We start from the raw sequence: 18,232 nt of genomic DNA on the forward strand, positions 1-18,232 counted from the left end.
GGACTCCCGAGCAAGCTGACTTTTTCATGTCTTGTGTAGAATCATAGCGAGAAATCTTGTCAGCCGGATCTTGGCATGACAGGGCTAAATCTGCCATTACATCTAAGTACCCAGATTTAAAAAAGAATGTTTTCTCTCGTTTTGGTAAAGCTGAAAACCCGGTCGATATTTAACAACTAGTTTGAAGTCATTAGGAGATAAATGTAGCCCCAGAGCTAAAATAGGTCTCTGCACAACCAAGCACTCCATTATGGTAGAAAAAGAGAAAGCAAACAAGTTTTTTCTCTAGTGGACTTCTTTTTTTCTAACAAGTTGTTATAATTTGAATTATCAGGTTGATCCTGAATTTTTGTTGAGAGGTGCAAGGTCAACGTTTCATCTAATTCGTTAACTGTCTGAACAGGTGAGATCTGTTCAATTGGAGTTTGGCCTTTTAGATTGTGTACAAGCGCAGTAGATTGGAAACCAGAGCCAACATTCTGAACTTGATCAGATTATCTTCTTATTTGACTGGTTCCGTTTATTGAAAAGCCTGCTTGATCGCGTGAAGAATCTGACAAAAAACTTCCAAAACGCCTTCAAAAGTTGCGATTTCAACCCAATCCATCATTTGAAGGGTATTTACTTTGATTCCTTTGAAGGAGAATTGCCTCCCAAAGAGTGAACCATTTTGAATTCACCAAGGCAAAAAAGATGGATACCAAATAAACATTGTGGATTGTCCACACATGGTAAGTTGTCTAGAAGTTCTTTTATGTTCTTGCTTTTGATTGACTTTAGCTTGCACTTAACCTTCCTAAGCGTATTCAGCTCCTCACATTGTTAGAATTTTCAACGTTTTACACAGATTGTCCTCAGTTTCTGTAATAATTCAGTTATCAAGTTACCTGCAGTGCTGTATGAGGTTTTGAATTTTTTTCAATTTCAGTAAAAAAGTGATCAGGTTGCCAAAAAACAAAAGTAGATCCTATGGCTCTCCCTGTTGCACTCTAGACTGAATCTCAACCGTTGATTTATTGAAGAGCAAATCACTATGACGGGAATAGCAAAAGGAGGCAAAGGCAACAAAATACTAGGCATCAATTTTTTGATGAGTGGAGGATATTTCTACGATTCACTAAAGTAAATGCGTTTCTGAAATCAATTTGCAGTAGGCCTCAACCTTTTGTTTCTTTGGTTGTCCAAAATTTATATATATTGCTAACCAGTATGCCCTTAGTTCCTCCCTTGACTGCAACAGCTAGCCACTTTGCTCCAAACAGCTCTACAGCCACGGAGACTGCTAATTTTGCGTTGCGTTTGGCAACCAGACGCCAAATAATTGCACCAGCAGCAATAGTTTTAGCGTCAGGTTTTTTCTTCTTCAAAGTTGTTAGTGAGGCAAAACAAAAACTTTGAGCGATAGAGTCTGACAGTTGATGATGCCTTGAGTTTTTTTGGACGGCCCAGCAGTTGTAAAATTGGAGAAAAACTGGAGTTGAAAAAGAGCTTTTTCTTCGTCGAATTGAAGTTCTTTGGTTCTAAAGTCTCCAATAAGATCATATATTTCCTTTTGCTTTGGATTGCTTTTTTCGAATTCAATGAGTGTTTTTAGTCGCAGGGTCCTATTCGCTCCCAACACAAAATTTTTTTCCAAAAGTCCCATTTTTTTGAAGAAACAGTGTTATAGCTTGTGAAGCGAAGGAGTACATTGTGTTGTTGCTTTTGCATATTGGTTGCTTCATCGAAGCCACTTCTTACCAAAGCGCAGCACACATTGCCCCATTTCTATTCATTATTAAGTTTATCATATTGCTGCTGATATTTTTCCCACCACTTTCAGTGAGACAATTTATTCCAGTTACTAACACAGTCAGTGTTTGAAATGCAATCCTCTGATAATTACGTAATAATTTCTCGCCATCGCAAAGGAAATTTGTAGGGGACATGGCGCAGGTTTGGAATATTTCTGCTGCAAACAGTTCGTAACTCTACTATCACCATTGGATTGCAGGCTGAGCCTGGTGAATCAATTCTCTGTGTTGCAAATTGCACCAGCCAGTTTTTTGGAAATCTTTTCACTGTAGACAAAAATTGAGTGAAATGTGAATCAACTCAAGTTGACTGAGAGCACACCCTTTTATCGTAAGCTGCACCCAATTGAAAATATCCCACTTTAGACGTGACTAAACTTTGCTCCAAACTTCAGATGTTTTTTATCTCTTTTAGCGGGATAAAAATAATTTGTCTTTTTTGTCGCGATAAAAAGTACGGTACCAACAAGATAGGAAACAAGATAACATTTTTGATTTTCAGTTCACTCAACTGCTGTCTCAAACTGACTGAGAAATTGGATTCGGACTTCCCCAGAGAGCATTGAATACGGGGATGAATTATCGATTGCATCGCGATTCTGATCAGACTGACACAGTTGATCCGAAGATGCTTTGGCTCATAAGCTTTATTGCATTGCGAAAATGCGGGAAAGATTGAACAGGCAAACCGTAAGAGGGGGAAGATTGGGTTTCTTTGATGAGAGGAGGGGGTGCTCAAAAGTTGGGATCAAACCAGATTCGTCGATCTTCTACGGCGTCAAGTCGACAATATTCTGCCTTGACACAATCACCCCACAATGTAACTTGGAAGATAAAAACAAAGGGTCTCCAAAATGGTTCCTAAAGATGCAAAATTTAGTTTTTAATGTTAGTTTTCAATGATGGTAGATTCTTTTTTTATTCTAATAATCTTAGAGAGAAAAATTATTGAAAGTATGTGAACAAATGATGAAATTTATGGGTTTTGTAAAGATACGAAAACGGGTGCAACCTGTGAGAATTAGATCTGCATAGAAGGGGTCTTAGAATTGTTTGAGAAAACGTTAATTAAAATTCTTGCTTGCTTTAGGGTGCAAAAGTTGGTTTTTGTTACTTTAAGACGAGCCTCTTTTTCGTTTTTTTTTAATTTATTTTTTTTTGTTTTGTTAGAGTAAAAAAAGTGTACTATGATTCTAACGTTCTCTGTTCCGGAAAATGGAACTCGAGTTTGTACAAAAAGCTTTTGTAACAACTGTTTACAATTTGTCCCAATTATTAACACAGATTTGGAGAATCAAAGGTATTTTGAATTCTAACTAAATTCGTTTTGCTTTTGAGTCTCTGCATCTAGATCTCAAGTTAACAAAATACAGAATACAGAACGTTAGAGTATTTTATTGGAACAATTATTGCCAATTTTGTAAACCAATGGTATATCTTTTGCATCAATCTGGCTGAAATTGTTTTCACTTTGCTAATTTTTGCCTAGATAGTGGAGTAGTTCTCATGGTTTAGGATTTTCTAGAGTTTGAACTAATTGAGCTCTCCATATGTATGTTTGTTTTTTTTAACCGTGTTTTGGTAACAACTGCCAGAAATACTCCTTGCATCTCAGCTCAAAATCGAAAAGGCTTTCAAAAAAACTCCGGTAACTGATATACTAAAGACTTTTATAATTTCTTGTCACCACTTACTACTGTGCGTCACGATTAACAGAACAAGATAAACAGCAGCCTTTTATAATATCATGGTAAAGTTTTCAAGCAATTTTTAGAACAAAAAGCGTTAAAATAAGTTGCAAAAGATTTGAACGTCTATAATTTTACGCAAAAAATTTTTTCAGTCTGTATACGCAAAAAGGCTCGAGTGTCCGTTCAAATCTGCCCAATAAAAACGACTTAAGAGACAAAAAATGCATCGAAGTTCATTTTAGCATCAACCGAACTCACAGTAGTTCAGGTAAACTAAAAATTGCTAGAGTTAATTTATTACTAGGACATAATTGTCCAAATGACAATTGCTTCTTCGTTTTACGTTGCTTCCTCATCTTTCAAAAGCTCATATTACTCGAACAAGCAAAAATGTTGTGCTGAAATTTTGTAAAATTTATCAGCAATATCTAGTTTACCTAAATCACTGTGAATTCCGTTGATGCTGAAATGAATATTGATGCATTTTTTGTCTCTTAAGTCGTCTTTATTGGGCAGATTTGAACGGACACTAAAGCTGTTTTGCGTATACAGATTGAAAAGATTTTGCGTAAAATTTTAGATGCTCAAATCTTTTGAAACTTATTTTAAACCATTTTGTTTTTAAAAAATTCTCAAGGCTTAACCATGTTTTTACAAAGTGCTACTGCTGATCTTGTTCCGTTAATCTTAAAGTACAGTAGTCCGTGGTGACAAAAAATATAGATGTGTTTAGGACATCAGTTACCGGAGTTGATAATTGAGACCACCTAACACTGAGAACTAACGTTGTTGGAAAAGTTTTAGCTGAACAAATTAAAATAGGTCGTTTTAGAGCAATAATTTTGATAATAAGGACAGCATCCCATAAACAGTCGTTTGAAATCAAAACAAATTAATTTTCAATATTAGGCCAAACGATGCATTGAAAATAAACAAACAATACCACGTTACTTTATTCCAAGTTTATTTATGTTTTTTTTAAAGTTTAAACTAACAATTAGTTTGGTTTGGCATGACTATGTTTATCAAAACAGCAGATAAACATTTTAATGAATCAATTTTTATCGGTCCATTTTGTTCATGATCCACCCAGTACAAAATATTGTTTTATACTAACAATTTTATTAATTGACTCCAAGGCCTGAGGGCGAAGTGGAAACTTTCACAAAATTTATTTTTTCCCGTTACTCTGTTGCTTTTGTTGACGATTCGATCGATAAAAATATGCCTCCATAAATCACAGAACTTACAATTAGAGGAAACTGGATCTTATTGGTATGAGTGGAGTTAACACATCGTTCGAAACTTCTTTTCTCTCTTTTTTAATCAAATGGTTACGTGAGAGCTTTGTAATTGTCAAAGATACTAATTCGAACAACATTACTAGCGTTGCCGGTACCAAAACAAAAAAGTAGCTACAAAGAATATGGATAGCACTTCCCACCGTTTTTTGACGCCCAACGTGGAACGCGCTTAAAATACGTTTAAGTAGTTTCCGCCCGGCATTTAAAAAGAAACAATTGGAAAACACTTCCAACGAAATGTGAATCTAGTTACCACAGGCGTTGAGAGCAATTCACAAAATTTTAATCCTTTGACGATTTAATCGTTTAAGACTACTGAAATAAGGGATTATACTTCAATTAATCTGACGCACAATTTATTTTTCTTTCGTTTAAGGAAGGCGCTTCTGAAAATGTATTTTGCGGCGGAATTTATATTCCAATTTTCAACTTCCAGCGAATGAATTGCCTTATCGCCACCGCCTTTTCATCCTCAAAGTTTGTAAGTACGTTTCACACAATCAAGATAAGAAAAGTGAAATCTGGTTTCAAAAGTGATTAAATTGCTTTGCAATGTTAAATTGCTTTGCAATGTTAAATTTGGTACAACAAGTGTGGCTATTAGCACTTATTAAATGCAAAGTGCATTTTTCAATTATTTTACAATTTCTGCCAAGTATCTTACTGTGTTTATCATGTGATCCTTAAGTTGTTTATTCCTGATTAAATGACAGTTGAGGTTTTAGTGTGACTTATGTATCAGCCCTACTTTAATCACTAAAAGCAAAAAAAGCGGTATCTTGATATTTACATTGTAAACATAGATCTAAAAGACCCTCCTTGTTTAATCAATCAGAAACGAGTATCATTGATGTTATAAAAGATATTTAACTGATCATTTACTTTAACCAAACTGTTTGAATAGTGCAACCAGATTTTACTTCGAACCGTTAGAGACTGTTACAAAGAGCAGTTGCCTCTCAGTTTGACTATTAGTTAAATCTTCATAAACTTTAATATATTCCTGTTAAGTTTTGCTAGATTGTATAATCGACAAATTTACTTGGTAAGTTGAGCTTTCTTGAAAACGTTAGCATAATTTCTATCACTGACTGAAGTCTAACAAATTTCAGAACGAGATTGAACATAGTTTATCACCTAGAATATTGGTAAATTCAATCAATTCTCAAATTACAGTCCTTCAATATGACAGAGCGACTAATAGTTTCGAAGAGATTGTTAGTCAATTGGAGCAGAGTGAATTACGAGACCGGCGTAAAACTCGACAACTAGGCTGCGAAGTTTAGGTTTCACTGAGATTCTTCAGCAGCCGCAATGTCGGTATTGAGGGAGTACTTGAAACTTTCAAGTATTTAAATAGCTATGAAAGACGTGTGCAAAAGAGGCATTCTTTTTGACCGCTTTCATAATCATTTTTTGTATTTGTATTTTTTAAAAATAACATTATTTTGAATCATTTTTTGGCAGTTTGAACTTGAAAATGATCTGTTCCAGATCTGTTCCAAATGATCTGTTAAATTACGTTTTCAAGGTAAAACATGCTTTTAGTTTTTCTTTAAATTTGTTAGATATCTAAATAAAGAATTCTCAAAAGACCTAAATTTCTTGAATCATCTTTTCTTTTATAAATTAAACGTTTTACATAATATATGCGCACTAATGACTCAGTATTTGAAAAATAAGACGTTACTTTTTCTCTCCTAATTGAAAAGTTTTGTTTGAAATTGAAACACATTTCTGGTTGAGATTAGATGTTCTTCATTAGTTGGGGCCTGTATTCACGTGAACAGAAAAAAATACCATTACATTTCTGTTGTAATAAGAAGACATGGTATGAGACTGATGACATTTGAATAAATGTGAACAGTAAAAATGGCAAAAATTGAGGAACAATTCATTGGATAGAACAATGCAATTATTAGATGGACAGAAAGTGGACTTCAAACCTCCAAAAAAAATATACAGTGTATTTCCACTACGCATATGTAATAGGAGGAAAATACATTCAAGCGATCATCTCAAGATATGCATCTAAGTAAAACAGATCTCATATCTTCTTGTTTTGATAAGTTTGACTGGAAAAAGATGGTTTGGAGCATTATGTGTGAACTTACACTACACATTCTCTATTTGTGAACCTTTTTAACCCTAATTTATATCAATTTTCGCGTTTGTCTTTTGCTCATTACATTCATTTCATTTTTTTCTTTTTCAAACATCACTTCTTTGCAAGTTCTATTGAGTCATTCTACCAGTCTTTTGAGTCATTCTACCCGTTCATTTACCAAGAAAAAGCATCCTTAAAAACTTGAAAAATGCTCTGGACATAAATATGGACACATTGTTCAAATTTCAGCAAATCAGTAAATTTCGAACCGGAATAAATTTTTTATTGAGTTACACTTTTTAAAATAAAGGTAGGTGTTTGAAAATTAAAGACATCAATTTTTCAATGAAAGCGTTATTTTTTTTACAATAGATGGAGTTCAGAATTATTTCCACAACTCACAGTGTCCGAATTGACGGAAAGTTACTGAGGTCTCTTTTTCGTTCATTTCCAAGTTAATTATTTGTACTTTTCTGATTGGTCAGTTCATTCAAATTGACCGTGACCTCAAACATGGTATCCAACTTTGACGATCGTGTCAGCAGTGCTTTGGAGCAGAATGCAGAGAAACACCACCAAGGCTGCAAGAGAGGGAATGACATTTCCTGAAAACCAAAAATAACTCAACATTGTTTAAAACTCTTTCCCATTATGAGTCTTCCGTTGTGTAATTTTTGAATGAAGTTTCAACTTATTAATTTTTATCCAAAATGAAAATACACTAATATTTTGAAATTAACATAATATTTCACAAATAGTTAACAAATATTGGCAATTATATTAGATAATAACAAATTTTTTCAATTATAACATTCAGTTAAAGCCATAGATTGCTTTTAATTTCTGCATCGTTTTTGTGAAAGTGTTGAAACTGTAAAAGTGTTTGCTATCAGTTTCAGCAGACATTTTTTCTCTGCTAGGCATACGGAAGCTGTTTTTGCCTGGTCCATGTGTTGCAGAGGAATAATAAAAGATTTGTGGTGAAATTGAAAATTTTTCACCACAAAGCGCGCGCATATTTACCAAAGAAAACGATGAAAGCGGTTAATTTTTGGAAGAATTTTGGTCTTCAGCTGTGAAATTTTTTAGTTTCACCATATTCACTGAAACTAATACAAAATTGAATTCCACTACCAAACCTGCAACCTCCTTGAAAGTCAAGAAACTCTTTTTCCTTCTCCCGGTTAATTAATTTTATCGTTTATATTTTTTTGTATTCAAATCAGGTTCCCTACACTTTATGGGGAAACTTTTGCATCGAATTGCTGTTTCGAATGGTAAAAATTCGTTTCAGCGGTAAAAATAAATATTGCGCTCAAAATAAGAATTTAGACGCCAAAAATTGCGAATCTTACAAAACTTTATCCCTAAAAGATTTGCAGTGACTTCTTGGCAAGAAATGTTAAGAGCTGCGGTTTTTTTCGATAAAAACTTTTTCACCAATTTTAACGCGCTCAGAGCTAAAAAAGACTGTAATTCATATAACGACTTGCCGCTTTGTAAAACTGTTTATCAGGTCTAAAACGATAAAAAAACATTGCTTTATTAGATCTTATGCAATTAAAAGCTCTGCCTTACAATAATTTCGTATTGTGTCATAGTATTTCAGTTAAAAAATTTTAATTTTCCATGGTCTAAATAGCAGCTCAAACCGGCACTTTTCCAACAGTACGTTAAAAGCATGGACAGATATCATTGCTTTATTTTGCTAAGAAAACGATTGCTTTCTTTTTATAGACAAACTCTAAAAGTTTAACGGGAAGCCCAGAATTTTTTTATTTTTGGTGTTCGAAAAATCGTGTTACCGGAAACACCTTCTGACAGGTTCGCAACGACTCATCTTGTAAGTTAACCGCTATGCAATTAACAGAACTTATAATTTTGAACATAAACGATAAATTCGCCAGATTGAAACGTTGATATCAATGATAAAGATAATGCAATGCTATAAACGCAAGAGCTGCTAAATTATTAGATCAATTTCCTTTTTTGAGGAAGTTTAGTTCACTGTAATCCTTTCGCAATAAATTTACTTCTTCAGAGCAATTAAACAGGGTTTAGTTCTCACAAAAAAAAAAACAAAATTATAGGGTCCACTGAACTCATCTGACCAAGCAATTTCGAATCGCGCACTTTCTCAGTTTGATAAAAGTGGTACACGGGGTTACCACCCAGAGTATTTAAGTACTGAACCTGAGTATCTCCATATTTTTTTGTAAAACAAGTACTGAAACAGCTTATTTACATTAAAAAATTTGGTCATTATGCCCAGAAAAAAAACAGAACAGCTATTCAGACTGTTCAGAATAATTTCAGTGTGTGTGTGTGTGTGTGGTGTGTGTGTGTGTGTGTGCGTGCGCATGTGTGTGTGCGTGTGTGCAAGTGTGTGTGTGTGTGTGTGTAGTGGGATATGCCTGTGGCGTGATGCAGAATGGTGCGAACATGCCTGTGGCGTGATGCAGAATGGTGTGAATATGCCTGTGGTGTGATGCAGAATGGTGTGAATTTGCCTGTGGTGTGATGCAGAATGGTGTGAATATGCCTGTGGTGTGATGCAGAATGGTGTGAATATGCCTGTGGCGTGATGCAGAATGGTGTGAATATGCCTGTGGCGTGATAAAGAATGGTGTGAATATGCCTGTGGTGTGATGCAGAATGGTGTGAATATGCCTGTGGCGTGATGCGGAATGGTGTGAATATGCCTGTGGTGTGATGCAGAATGGTGTGAAAATTCCTGCGGTGTGATGCAGAATGGTGTGAATATTTCTGTGGTGTGATCGACAATTTGAGCAAAAACAGGTTGGAAGCAGTGTATTTTAGGCTGACAATCAGAGCTGAAACAGGTTTAGAAAAGAATGGTTTTAGGCTGACAAGAGGTATACAATAATGTTATATAAGCTGATAATTGTATGAAAATAGTAATGGAAAGATCAAAATGAGTTTAATAACAGAATACCAATTTTTCTCTGAATAATAGACTATATTTTGACAGTCTATATTTTGACATGAACATAATATGCACAAGTGTAAAAATGGCTATATACAGTCTATGGATTTACACTGGCTCAGTACTGCAATGCTCTGGATGGTGAGCCCGGGTATTCAAACTTTGCTCAAATGTATTACAGAACTTCAGCTTACTTAGTTTGATTAGGCCACGGATGCAATAATCAGCGCACAGACACGCAAAAACTAGTTCACACTAACTTGTTCGAACCCAAAGCACTCAATCAAACTACTGACATCTTACAATTGACATCAAACTACTGACCACTCAGCTACAATGCTTTTTATTTTCATAACAAGGTTAACTTAAGTCACTCAAAAATGAAGCAATAATCGCATTCAGAGTTAGTTTTAATGTAATAAAAAGTAATTTTACTGATTTTGCTACTTTTATTTCTCCGTTATCGCAGAGGAGCAGCATTAGGCTATTAGTCTGCAGTTCATTAACAGTCGCATTTTCTTGACTGTCTTTTTCTATTATTCCCCACATCTCAGAGTGTCCAATTTATGAGCATCAAGGCTCTTTTTTGGTCACTCTGGCCACCACTTTTTTAGCGTCTAAATTTTTATCGTGGTACCATTTTTGCAGCCAAGATTGATATGGTCATCTTGAAGCTATGGTTCAGTGAGATATCACCCTCCCCGTGACGCATTTACCCCTCCCCTTGATTACCACCCAAATTGATGTAAGAGTAGGAAGGGGGTAATTGTCTGTGGGGTGAAACGGTGCAAGAGTAGGGGTAATGGTGCTGGGGGTGGGTAAAACGATGCAAGCATAGGGGGTAATAAGGGCCCCAGTCGATTTCGAATGGTTATCTTGTAAGATTCTGGCAGATTCTGCCAGAATCTTGCAAGATTATGCATAATCTTGCAAATTTTCAGCCAGAATCTTGCAAGACAACCTTTAATTCTGCCAGAAACTTGCAAGATAACCATTCATTCTGCCAGAAACTTGCAAGATAACCATTTTTCCGCCAGAATCTTGCAAGATATCCTTTTTTCTGCCAGAATCTTGCAAGATAGCGTCTTTTCTGCCAGAATTTTACAAGATAATCATTTCTCTGTCAGAATCTTCTAATATATCTATATCCACTTTTTTGCACAAGATCCTACAAGATGAAATGATTAATTCGAGTAATTTTGACAGCATGAGATATGCGCGAAATCTCTTTTAAGGTCCTTCGAAGATCAAAAAAATGGCAAGCCGTGAGTAATCACATTTTTGGGCATTGGCAGGAAAACATTGGCAGTAAAAATGAAAAGAAGCTGTTTAAGATGCAAAGAATAATATCACATAATTTTTTCATCAAAAAAAGTAATCTAGACGTGTAGTTTTGTAAAACTTGATAAAGTTGAATGAAAAAACGTTTCAATAGTAATTTTTTTTTGTGTTAACAGTTCTCAAAGGCAAACTATAAATTGTTTTTTTTTCAGATAATTCATATTTCCAGATTTAAAATCTATTCAAATGTATTATTTTTCTTAAAAACCACGCAACTGATTCTTTAGTAAATTGTTGGTCAAAATGAAAAGTGTTGCATGAATGAGAGCCAATAAGAGGAAAGCTCGACCGGAACGAACTTGCAAGAGTCTTGCACGATAACTATTTTTCTGGCAGATCTTAATTACCCCCATACTCTTGCATAGTTTTACCCGCACTACCTCTACTCTTGCGTCGTTTTACCCTCTTACCACCCCCCCCCCCATTCTTGCCTTATTTTACCCCCAAAATTTCTCCTTACTCTTGCACCATTTACCCCCCCCCCCCATTACCCCCCATTACCCACATTACCCCTCAGTCTTGCATCGAATTACCCTCTAAAAATATAAGATTTCTGATGGGAATTTGCTAAGATTTCCCCCAATTAGCCCTAATCTTACATCTTATTTGGGGTAAAAATTCGACACGGGTCTCAAAGTCACACACTTTACCTCTCGGCTAGCACGCCAAGTGTTGTAAGCCGAGGACAACAGCAAGGAAAGGAGTGTATAACATAACCTGATTCAGCATTTTCATCATGGTCGCAATTACTCCCCGACGTCAGGTTGATCTCGGTAAACATGGTGCTGCCTTCAAACATCTGGATTTGAACATCATAGCTTGTTTCGCTCAGGTCGTTTGAATTCACAGAACAATTATGGCTGTCCTGAACCACTCCAGGTGTGCAAACGTCTGTGAAGTTGTGGCGAAAAACACCGACCAGCTCATTTGAGCAGGATGTTATCTAAATGGTCATATTAACAGTTTTTTTTCTAATATAGCAAAAATTGAAATGTGTCATGGTTAACTTTAACGTGGTTTATAATTTTTGATAAAAGAGCGAAACCAGATCTAGTGCATTTGCTAATTGAGTTGTAGAAAGTGCCCAGGTTCTCACCTTAAATTAGGAAAAAACATTGCTCGACGAAAGAAAAGGTATATACATGGGACTACGTGTTTTTCACTCTCAACAGACCTCAGACAGTTGGTTTTTGCGTTACTTCATACCTGATAATGATTCAAAATGAATCCACTCACAGAAAAATTCACCATTTCTATGTACTGAAGTGTGACTAAATCTTCAAAGATGACGTTAATTTTCAAAAACCGTCAAAATTGTTATAGGTTTAAAATTTTGTATTTACTTCTTACGCTTAAGTATGCAATTATCATCAAGTCACGCTTCAAAAAGAAATGACTTTATTTATTATTATTATTATTTTTATTATTATTATTATTATGTAACAACCCAACTGTTTTTATTATTCTTACAAAAAATATATCAGTCATCAATTGTCAATTTTTCATCTTAATTTACAAGTCCCAGAGAAAACTTTGGTTCTTAAAAGTTGTTTCATAATTAAAAATCAAGTCTATAACCAGACTTTGGAGTTCTTTCTTACTGAAAAAAATTATAAACGTGCAGAAATATTTAAACACGGTAAAAACGAGCAAAAAGTTTTAAAACGAGGTAAAAACGAGCACAATTTCTAAAAACGAGCTAAAGTCTATTCATGGCTGATTATGGTCTGGATGGGTCTGATCATGGCAAAATAAAAACGAATCAAAAACGAGCTCGTATGAAAAACGAGCTAAAGTCTGATCATGCCAGATTATCGTCTGGATGGGTCTGATCATGACCGATTTTAGTCTGGATGGGTCTGATCATTAACGCACACCTCGACCTGGGATGGGAAGACCGTGCCCGACCCAAATAGCGTTTGAAATAACTTCAGCTCATTTTGAACAAAAAACTGCACTTCAGTTCAACACAAACTTTTTACGTTGGGTTTTTGCTTGACCCAAATCTCAATCAACTTTTGCATGACTGCATTTTTTTACGCTGGATTTAGCTCAATTCACTTTTTCTCTTAAAGGAAACTTTTAAGTTTATTGTCATATTTCCAGGTGACCTTTAATTCGAACTGCTTTGATGCAATCATGTTTATTCTAGCTCGGCCGCTGTTTCAGGATATCCAGAATAAGAAAATTCAGTATATATATTTTGTAGAACTTCAAAAATGCAGACTTATGAAAAGACTTCTGCTCGAACAATGAGAAGGCCATGCTCAACTGATAAGTTGACTTTAGCTTGACCCATGGAATGCTTTTTTTCGACCCATGAAAACCCCTCAACCCACCAAACAGATGAAAATTGTTTGCTAGATTTTAAGTAGGAAACTCAATTCTGAAATTTCTTATCCTTTTTGTCCCCGTTAGGGTTTTTGAGTCTGTTCATTGTTCGTGGTCTTATCCTGAGTTGATGAGTAAACAATGAGAGTTGAGTTGGCAAAAAATATGGTTTATGGATTTATGCCACTAACTCTCGCACGCTTTATAAGCGGCAGAATAATAAATTAACAAACTGGAGTAGAGCTCGAACGAAACAAACGCGCAAATACTTAGACAGGTAGGCTCAGAAATGTGAGTTCGCACATAGTGTTCCGAACCAGCTCAGCTAAATTTTTCACTTTATGGTCTACCAAATGATGATAAGATTAAAAAATTACTATATTGTTCAACAAACCACTAAATGAGTAAAACAATATACCTTAGAGGGTCGATGAGACCTGCCATTAATGTGAGTACAAGAAAAGACGGCGATAAAAGTGACAAATTTTAATTACAACAAAAACTCTTCCATTTTCAAAAAAAATCAATTCAGTACCATAACAAAAAAGGATCAGATAAAACTTATACTAAAGAAGAATAAACCTCTATTTCATTAGAGCAAATATGGGATTTCTCTTCAATGCGACTTGTTGACAAGTCGACAAGAAAAGAGCAAAAGGGCAAAACGTTGCCTTTTTTGAAACAAATTAATGTCAAACTGATTAAAAACCTTATGTATCAACTGACATCACAAAGAGATTCATTTATACCTCCATAGAAAACGATCGAGACCTTTCATTATCCGGGAAATTGCATTACGACTACAAAAAGAGCAAACAAAAGCAAAAAAATGCAAAATTTGCACGAAAATGGTGTTCCAGCCAATTAAACATTTAATTCTTTACAAAGAACAAAAATAATTTGTAATTGCACTTTTAAATGGCAACCACCCAATTTTGTGATAATGTGAAAAGAAAACAAGAATCTTAAAAAAGGCAAATATGCAAGAATCACAAATATTTTTGAAAAACTTTGAGTACCAAGATAAAATACCATTGGAAATTAAAACGGTTATATAGAGCAAACTGTTGCTCACTAGATAACAGATGTGACTTGTCTAAAAAGAATCTATTTGACAAAATAACAGAAATAAGATTGGCAAAGCTCAAGAATCCATTGTTTTTATAAGAACATTTTTTTTCAATAATCGTGGCAAACATAAGCCGTCAGCTAAAAGAATATACAGTTTACCTTGCAACATCAGAGAAAACTAATTACGCCTGTTATTATTGATGCTAACTTTTAACACTACAAAGTAGCAATAAACACTAGAAGAACCAAAAGAATTCATGAACAACTTTACGGAACCAAACTCTTGAAGCCATTAAGTTTATAAGATATTAACCGCGAGATGATTAAATCTCACCTTGATCGCCGATAAACATCATAAAGTTTTTTCATTAAAGGACTATCTCAAAATGACAACAAAGAGAACTGCAAACATCGATAAGTATATAAAATTCACAAAATGTCCTGTAAGACATTGACTGAATCCTAAAGACATCAGTCAAAACTTTTAACGAACAAAAAAAATAATGTTTGTTTCAATAAGAGGTTAAAGACATCTGATCTGCCAATAATGAGGCCAGAAGACAAAAACGATACAAAATTGTAAAACACGAAAAAGTTACCAAAACCAGAACAAAAGTAGAACAGTTGACTTTTACTTTTTGAAGAAAAGAATTTAAACGTAAAATAACCATTAGCTATATATGGATATCAGTTATTAAGTTCCTTTATATACTTATAGTTGGCCCCTGAGACCTTTTATTACACAACATATTGCATACGACAACAAAAAATAACAACAGAAACAGGAAAAAACTATCAGATTCTGCAGGAGAAAGCAGCCCTTAAAATTATAAATTATAAAACCAACAAAAGTGTTGAAAGGCATACTTTAAATGATTTTTCAATCGGAGCTTCGGGTAAGGAGACAATAGCTGAAAGTTGAATTACTGAAACCTAAAAGTACAGCAAAAATGGGCAATTATGCACAAAATTTATCAAATTTTGAATGAAAGGTGGTAGCACCAGAACCAAGAAGCCGTTATTTCAAAAAAACCGCCACAATGATTAGTTTTTGTCCCATATGAAAAGAAGTTTGACATGTTTTTACTGGCAGGAAGCCAAAATTTGACAGAAATGATATTAAAAAATTAACAAGTTAAAAAATTCACTAAAATTTTCATAAAACAATTGTATTCAATGTCATAAGAGACATTAGATAACATCCGAAAGCATTGTATAGTTTCACATTCAATTGTTGAAGAAGCCATATTGATTTTTGATCAGTAAGAATTAAAAATCAGTCTGCAAAAGTAAAAACAATTGAAAGCAAAACATAAGATTTCAATTAAAGTTTTACCGAAACTCTTCGTCAAAGACATAAAAATTTTTAGATTTTTCAAGACAGCAAGCTATATCTAATTTTAATAAAGTGGAAGCTGTCACTAATTGAGCGGTAAATTGATGTTTTTGTCCGTAATTAGCTTTAAAAAGCAATAAAGCAAACTTAAAATTAAACAATAAATGAAAATTAAAAGTTTCTGGTTGTAGGAATCCACGTTGTGATCAAATCTATTCCTGATTTGGCTGCACGCCCCCAAATAACCACCCATTTGTTCATAGTTATTGTGAATTAGATCACTTGTTAAGTTAAATATTTCAAAAATGAAAGAAAAAACCATGATGCATTTTGTATAATTATTGAGCTAAGTTCGATAAAAAACGGGAAAATTTCATCTCTAGAAGACTTTCATAGGGAACCGAAAGTCAAATAGCTCTCTTGTGGAGCCAGAGGTAACTATGTCAGCGGTTTCTAGGTCTCTACTTCGGGCAAACTTAAACAAAGTGGATCAGAAAAATTAAACTTAGCGCCAACTGGAAATTTTATCAAAAATTTCAGCCAAATAGCTTTAATCAAACAGTTCAGCAACGCTGTTCTGCTCTTCTATATTTAATGAAAACAATAAAACTCTATAATTAAAAAAATGTAACACATTTTTAATTCCAGTACCAAAATTGAGTCCAATTTAAGCGTAAATTACAGAAAATGTGAATGAAAACTGTCGAATACTCACAAAATTTAAACCTCGATAACTCCATGTAAAAAAAACAAAATTTGAAAAAATCTTTTTAGCTCTTTGTTCTAAAAAGTACGTGCTTTCTAATGATGCCACTCACAACTCTCTACAATGAATATATCGATCGGCCAAAATTGACTAAACAAAAGAATACACATTTGAGTATATAGTTCCTCCCTTCCCACTAAAGTGGGGGTCGGAACAAATATGATCATTCACCACGCAACAAGATCTTGCAAAATAATCAAATTATTCTAGATCCTACAAGATTAAAATAATTAAGTTTTCCAAAATGCTACAAAATAAATTCCTGGTCCAGGGTAACTTAGGCTTAAATTGTATTTTCTATATCAAGAAAACTGTCCAATATCCTCTTAGTTTAATCAAAACTATTTGACATTTCAGCTAATGCTTCCCGTAAAGCAACTCGTCATTCAAGAGCTCAACAAATCTGTTTCATTAAAATCAAGTCATTAAAATTAGTTATTAAAAGAGCATTTTAAGTAAAGTGAAAAGGGTTTACAAAGCATTTATTTTTTGCATTGATCCGTTTGCACCTAAATTTTTCTTGATTAATTTTTTGCTAAACATTGTGATTCTTTTTTAATTTTTATCTATAGTAATTTTCAGACGACTTTGGCTCAAACTTCAGCCTGCGAAGTCGCAAAATCGCAAAAGGATCCGGGTAAGTTGAGATGGAGTTCAAATATTTTTGCAGTGATTTTTATTTATAGACAGTCAATTTTGCATCCGCATGAAGCAAGTGCTTGCAAGCAGGACTTCAGAGCCAAACTAATCAACTGACATCCCTGCATCAGTGTTTGCAGTCTCTAGAAATATCCTGAAATATACAGTTTCATTTGACTTATGTTCTTCTACCTTTCAGCTTTTATCTTAAGCTTTGCAGCTTACATAATCAGCTTTTATCAAAATTTTACGTGAACAGCATGTAAAATATTTTATCAGCATTGGAATCTAAAAACGTTCTAAACTCGATTAAGCACAGTGGAAAAGAGCCAATGATTGCTTAAAACAAGCTTATTGTTATTTTTTCTTAAGGGCACTGCGTATTGTATCTTTGTTTTCAGGAATACGACGTGAATTCCCATGAAAAAACCAAGACAATCTTAATGTCTAAAACTTATTGGTTGAGATTTTATCACAAATCCTTCAAAAAGGAAATTTGGAATTTAGATAAAATTGGAATATTCTGATTTGACGCTTATTTGTTCTTAACGATCATGGAAAGATTCTTGGTACAAAAAAAATTCACTACATGTAAGACAAGCAAGATCGTCGCAAAGAAATTAATAAACAAGATCAACAATACTGAATTGCCAAGAACTCAACAATTTTGTGTCAAACTTTAGGATTTCAAAACCAAAAACAAAATAAAATGTTGGGATGAAAAAATTAATATTGAGACTTTGCCAATATAATCTGTCCGGTTCATCCCCCTCCCCACTATCTATTTTGATTCCGGGATTGGTGAAGTTACTGACTGAAATCAATTGATTTAGACAGGCATTAATCCTTATTTTTAATTTTTTCCTCCAAAACAAACTGATTATTAAAATTACAAAAATTACAGAA

At 34.2% G+C, this 18,232-nt stretch overlaps 1 protein-coding gene across 1 annotated transcript in view; it reads right to left on the bottom strand.

The window, feature by feature from the left end:
- Positions 1 to 7,251: 7,251 nt before the first annotated feature.
- Positions 7,252 to 18,232, bottom strand: part of LOC142338552 (uncharacterized) — a 72,107-nt gene continuing 61,126 nt past the window's right edge. The window contains exons 9-10 of the mRNA XM_075388343.1: positions 11,901 to 12,126; positions 7,252 to 7,500 (exon numbers count right to left, since the gene is read on the bottom strand). Of these exons, the coding sequence (XP_075244458.1) occupies positions 7,403 to 7,500; positions 11,901 to 12,126 (324 nt within the window). The 3' untranslated portion in view covers positions 7,252 to 7,402. The remainder of the gene's footprint in view (positions 7,501 to 11,900; positions 12,127 to 18,232) is intronic.

This window comes from Convolutriloba macropyga, chromosome 4 (genome assembly GCF_964194025.1).
Source record: "Convolutriloba macropyga chromosome 4, txConMacr16.3, whole genome shotgun sequence".
Taxonomy (NCBI): domain Eukaryota; kingdom Metazoa; phylum Xenacoelomorpha; order Acoela; family Convolutidae; genus Convolutriloba; species Convolutriloba macropyga.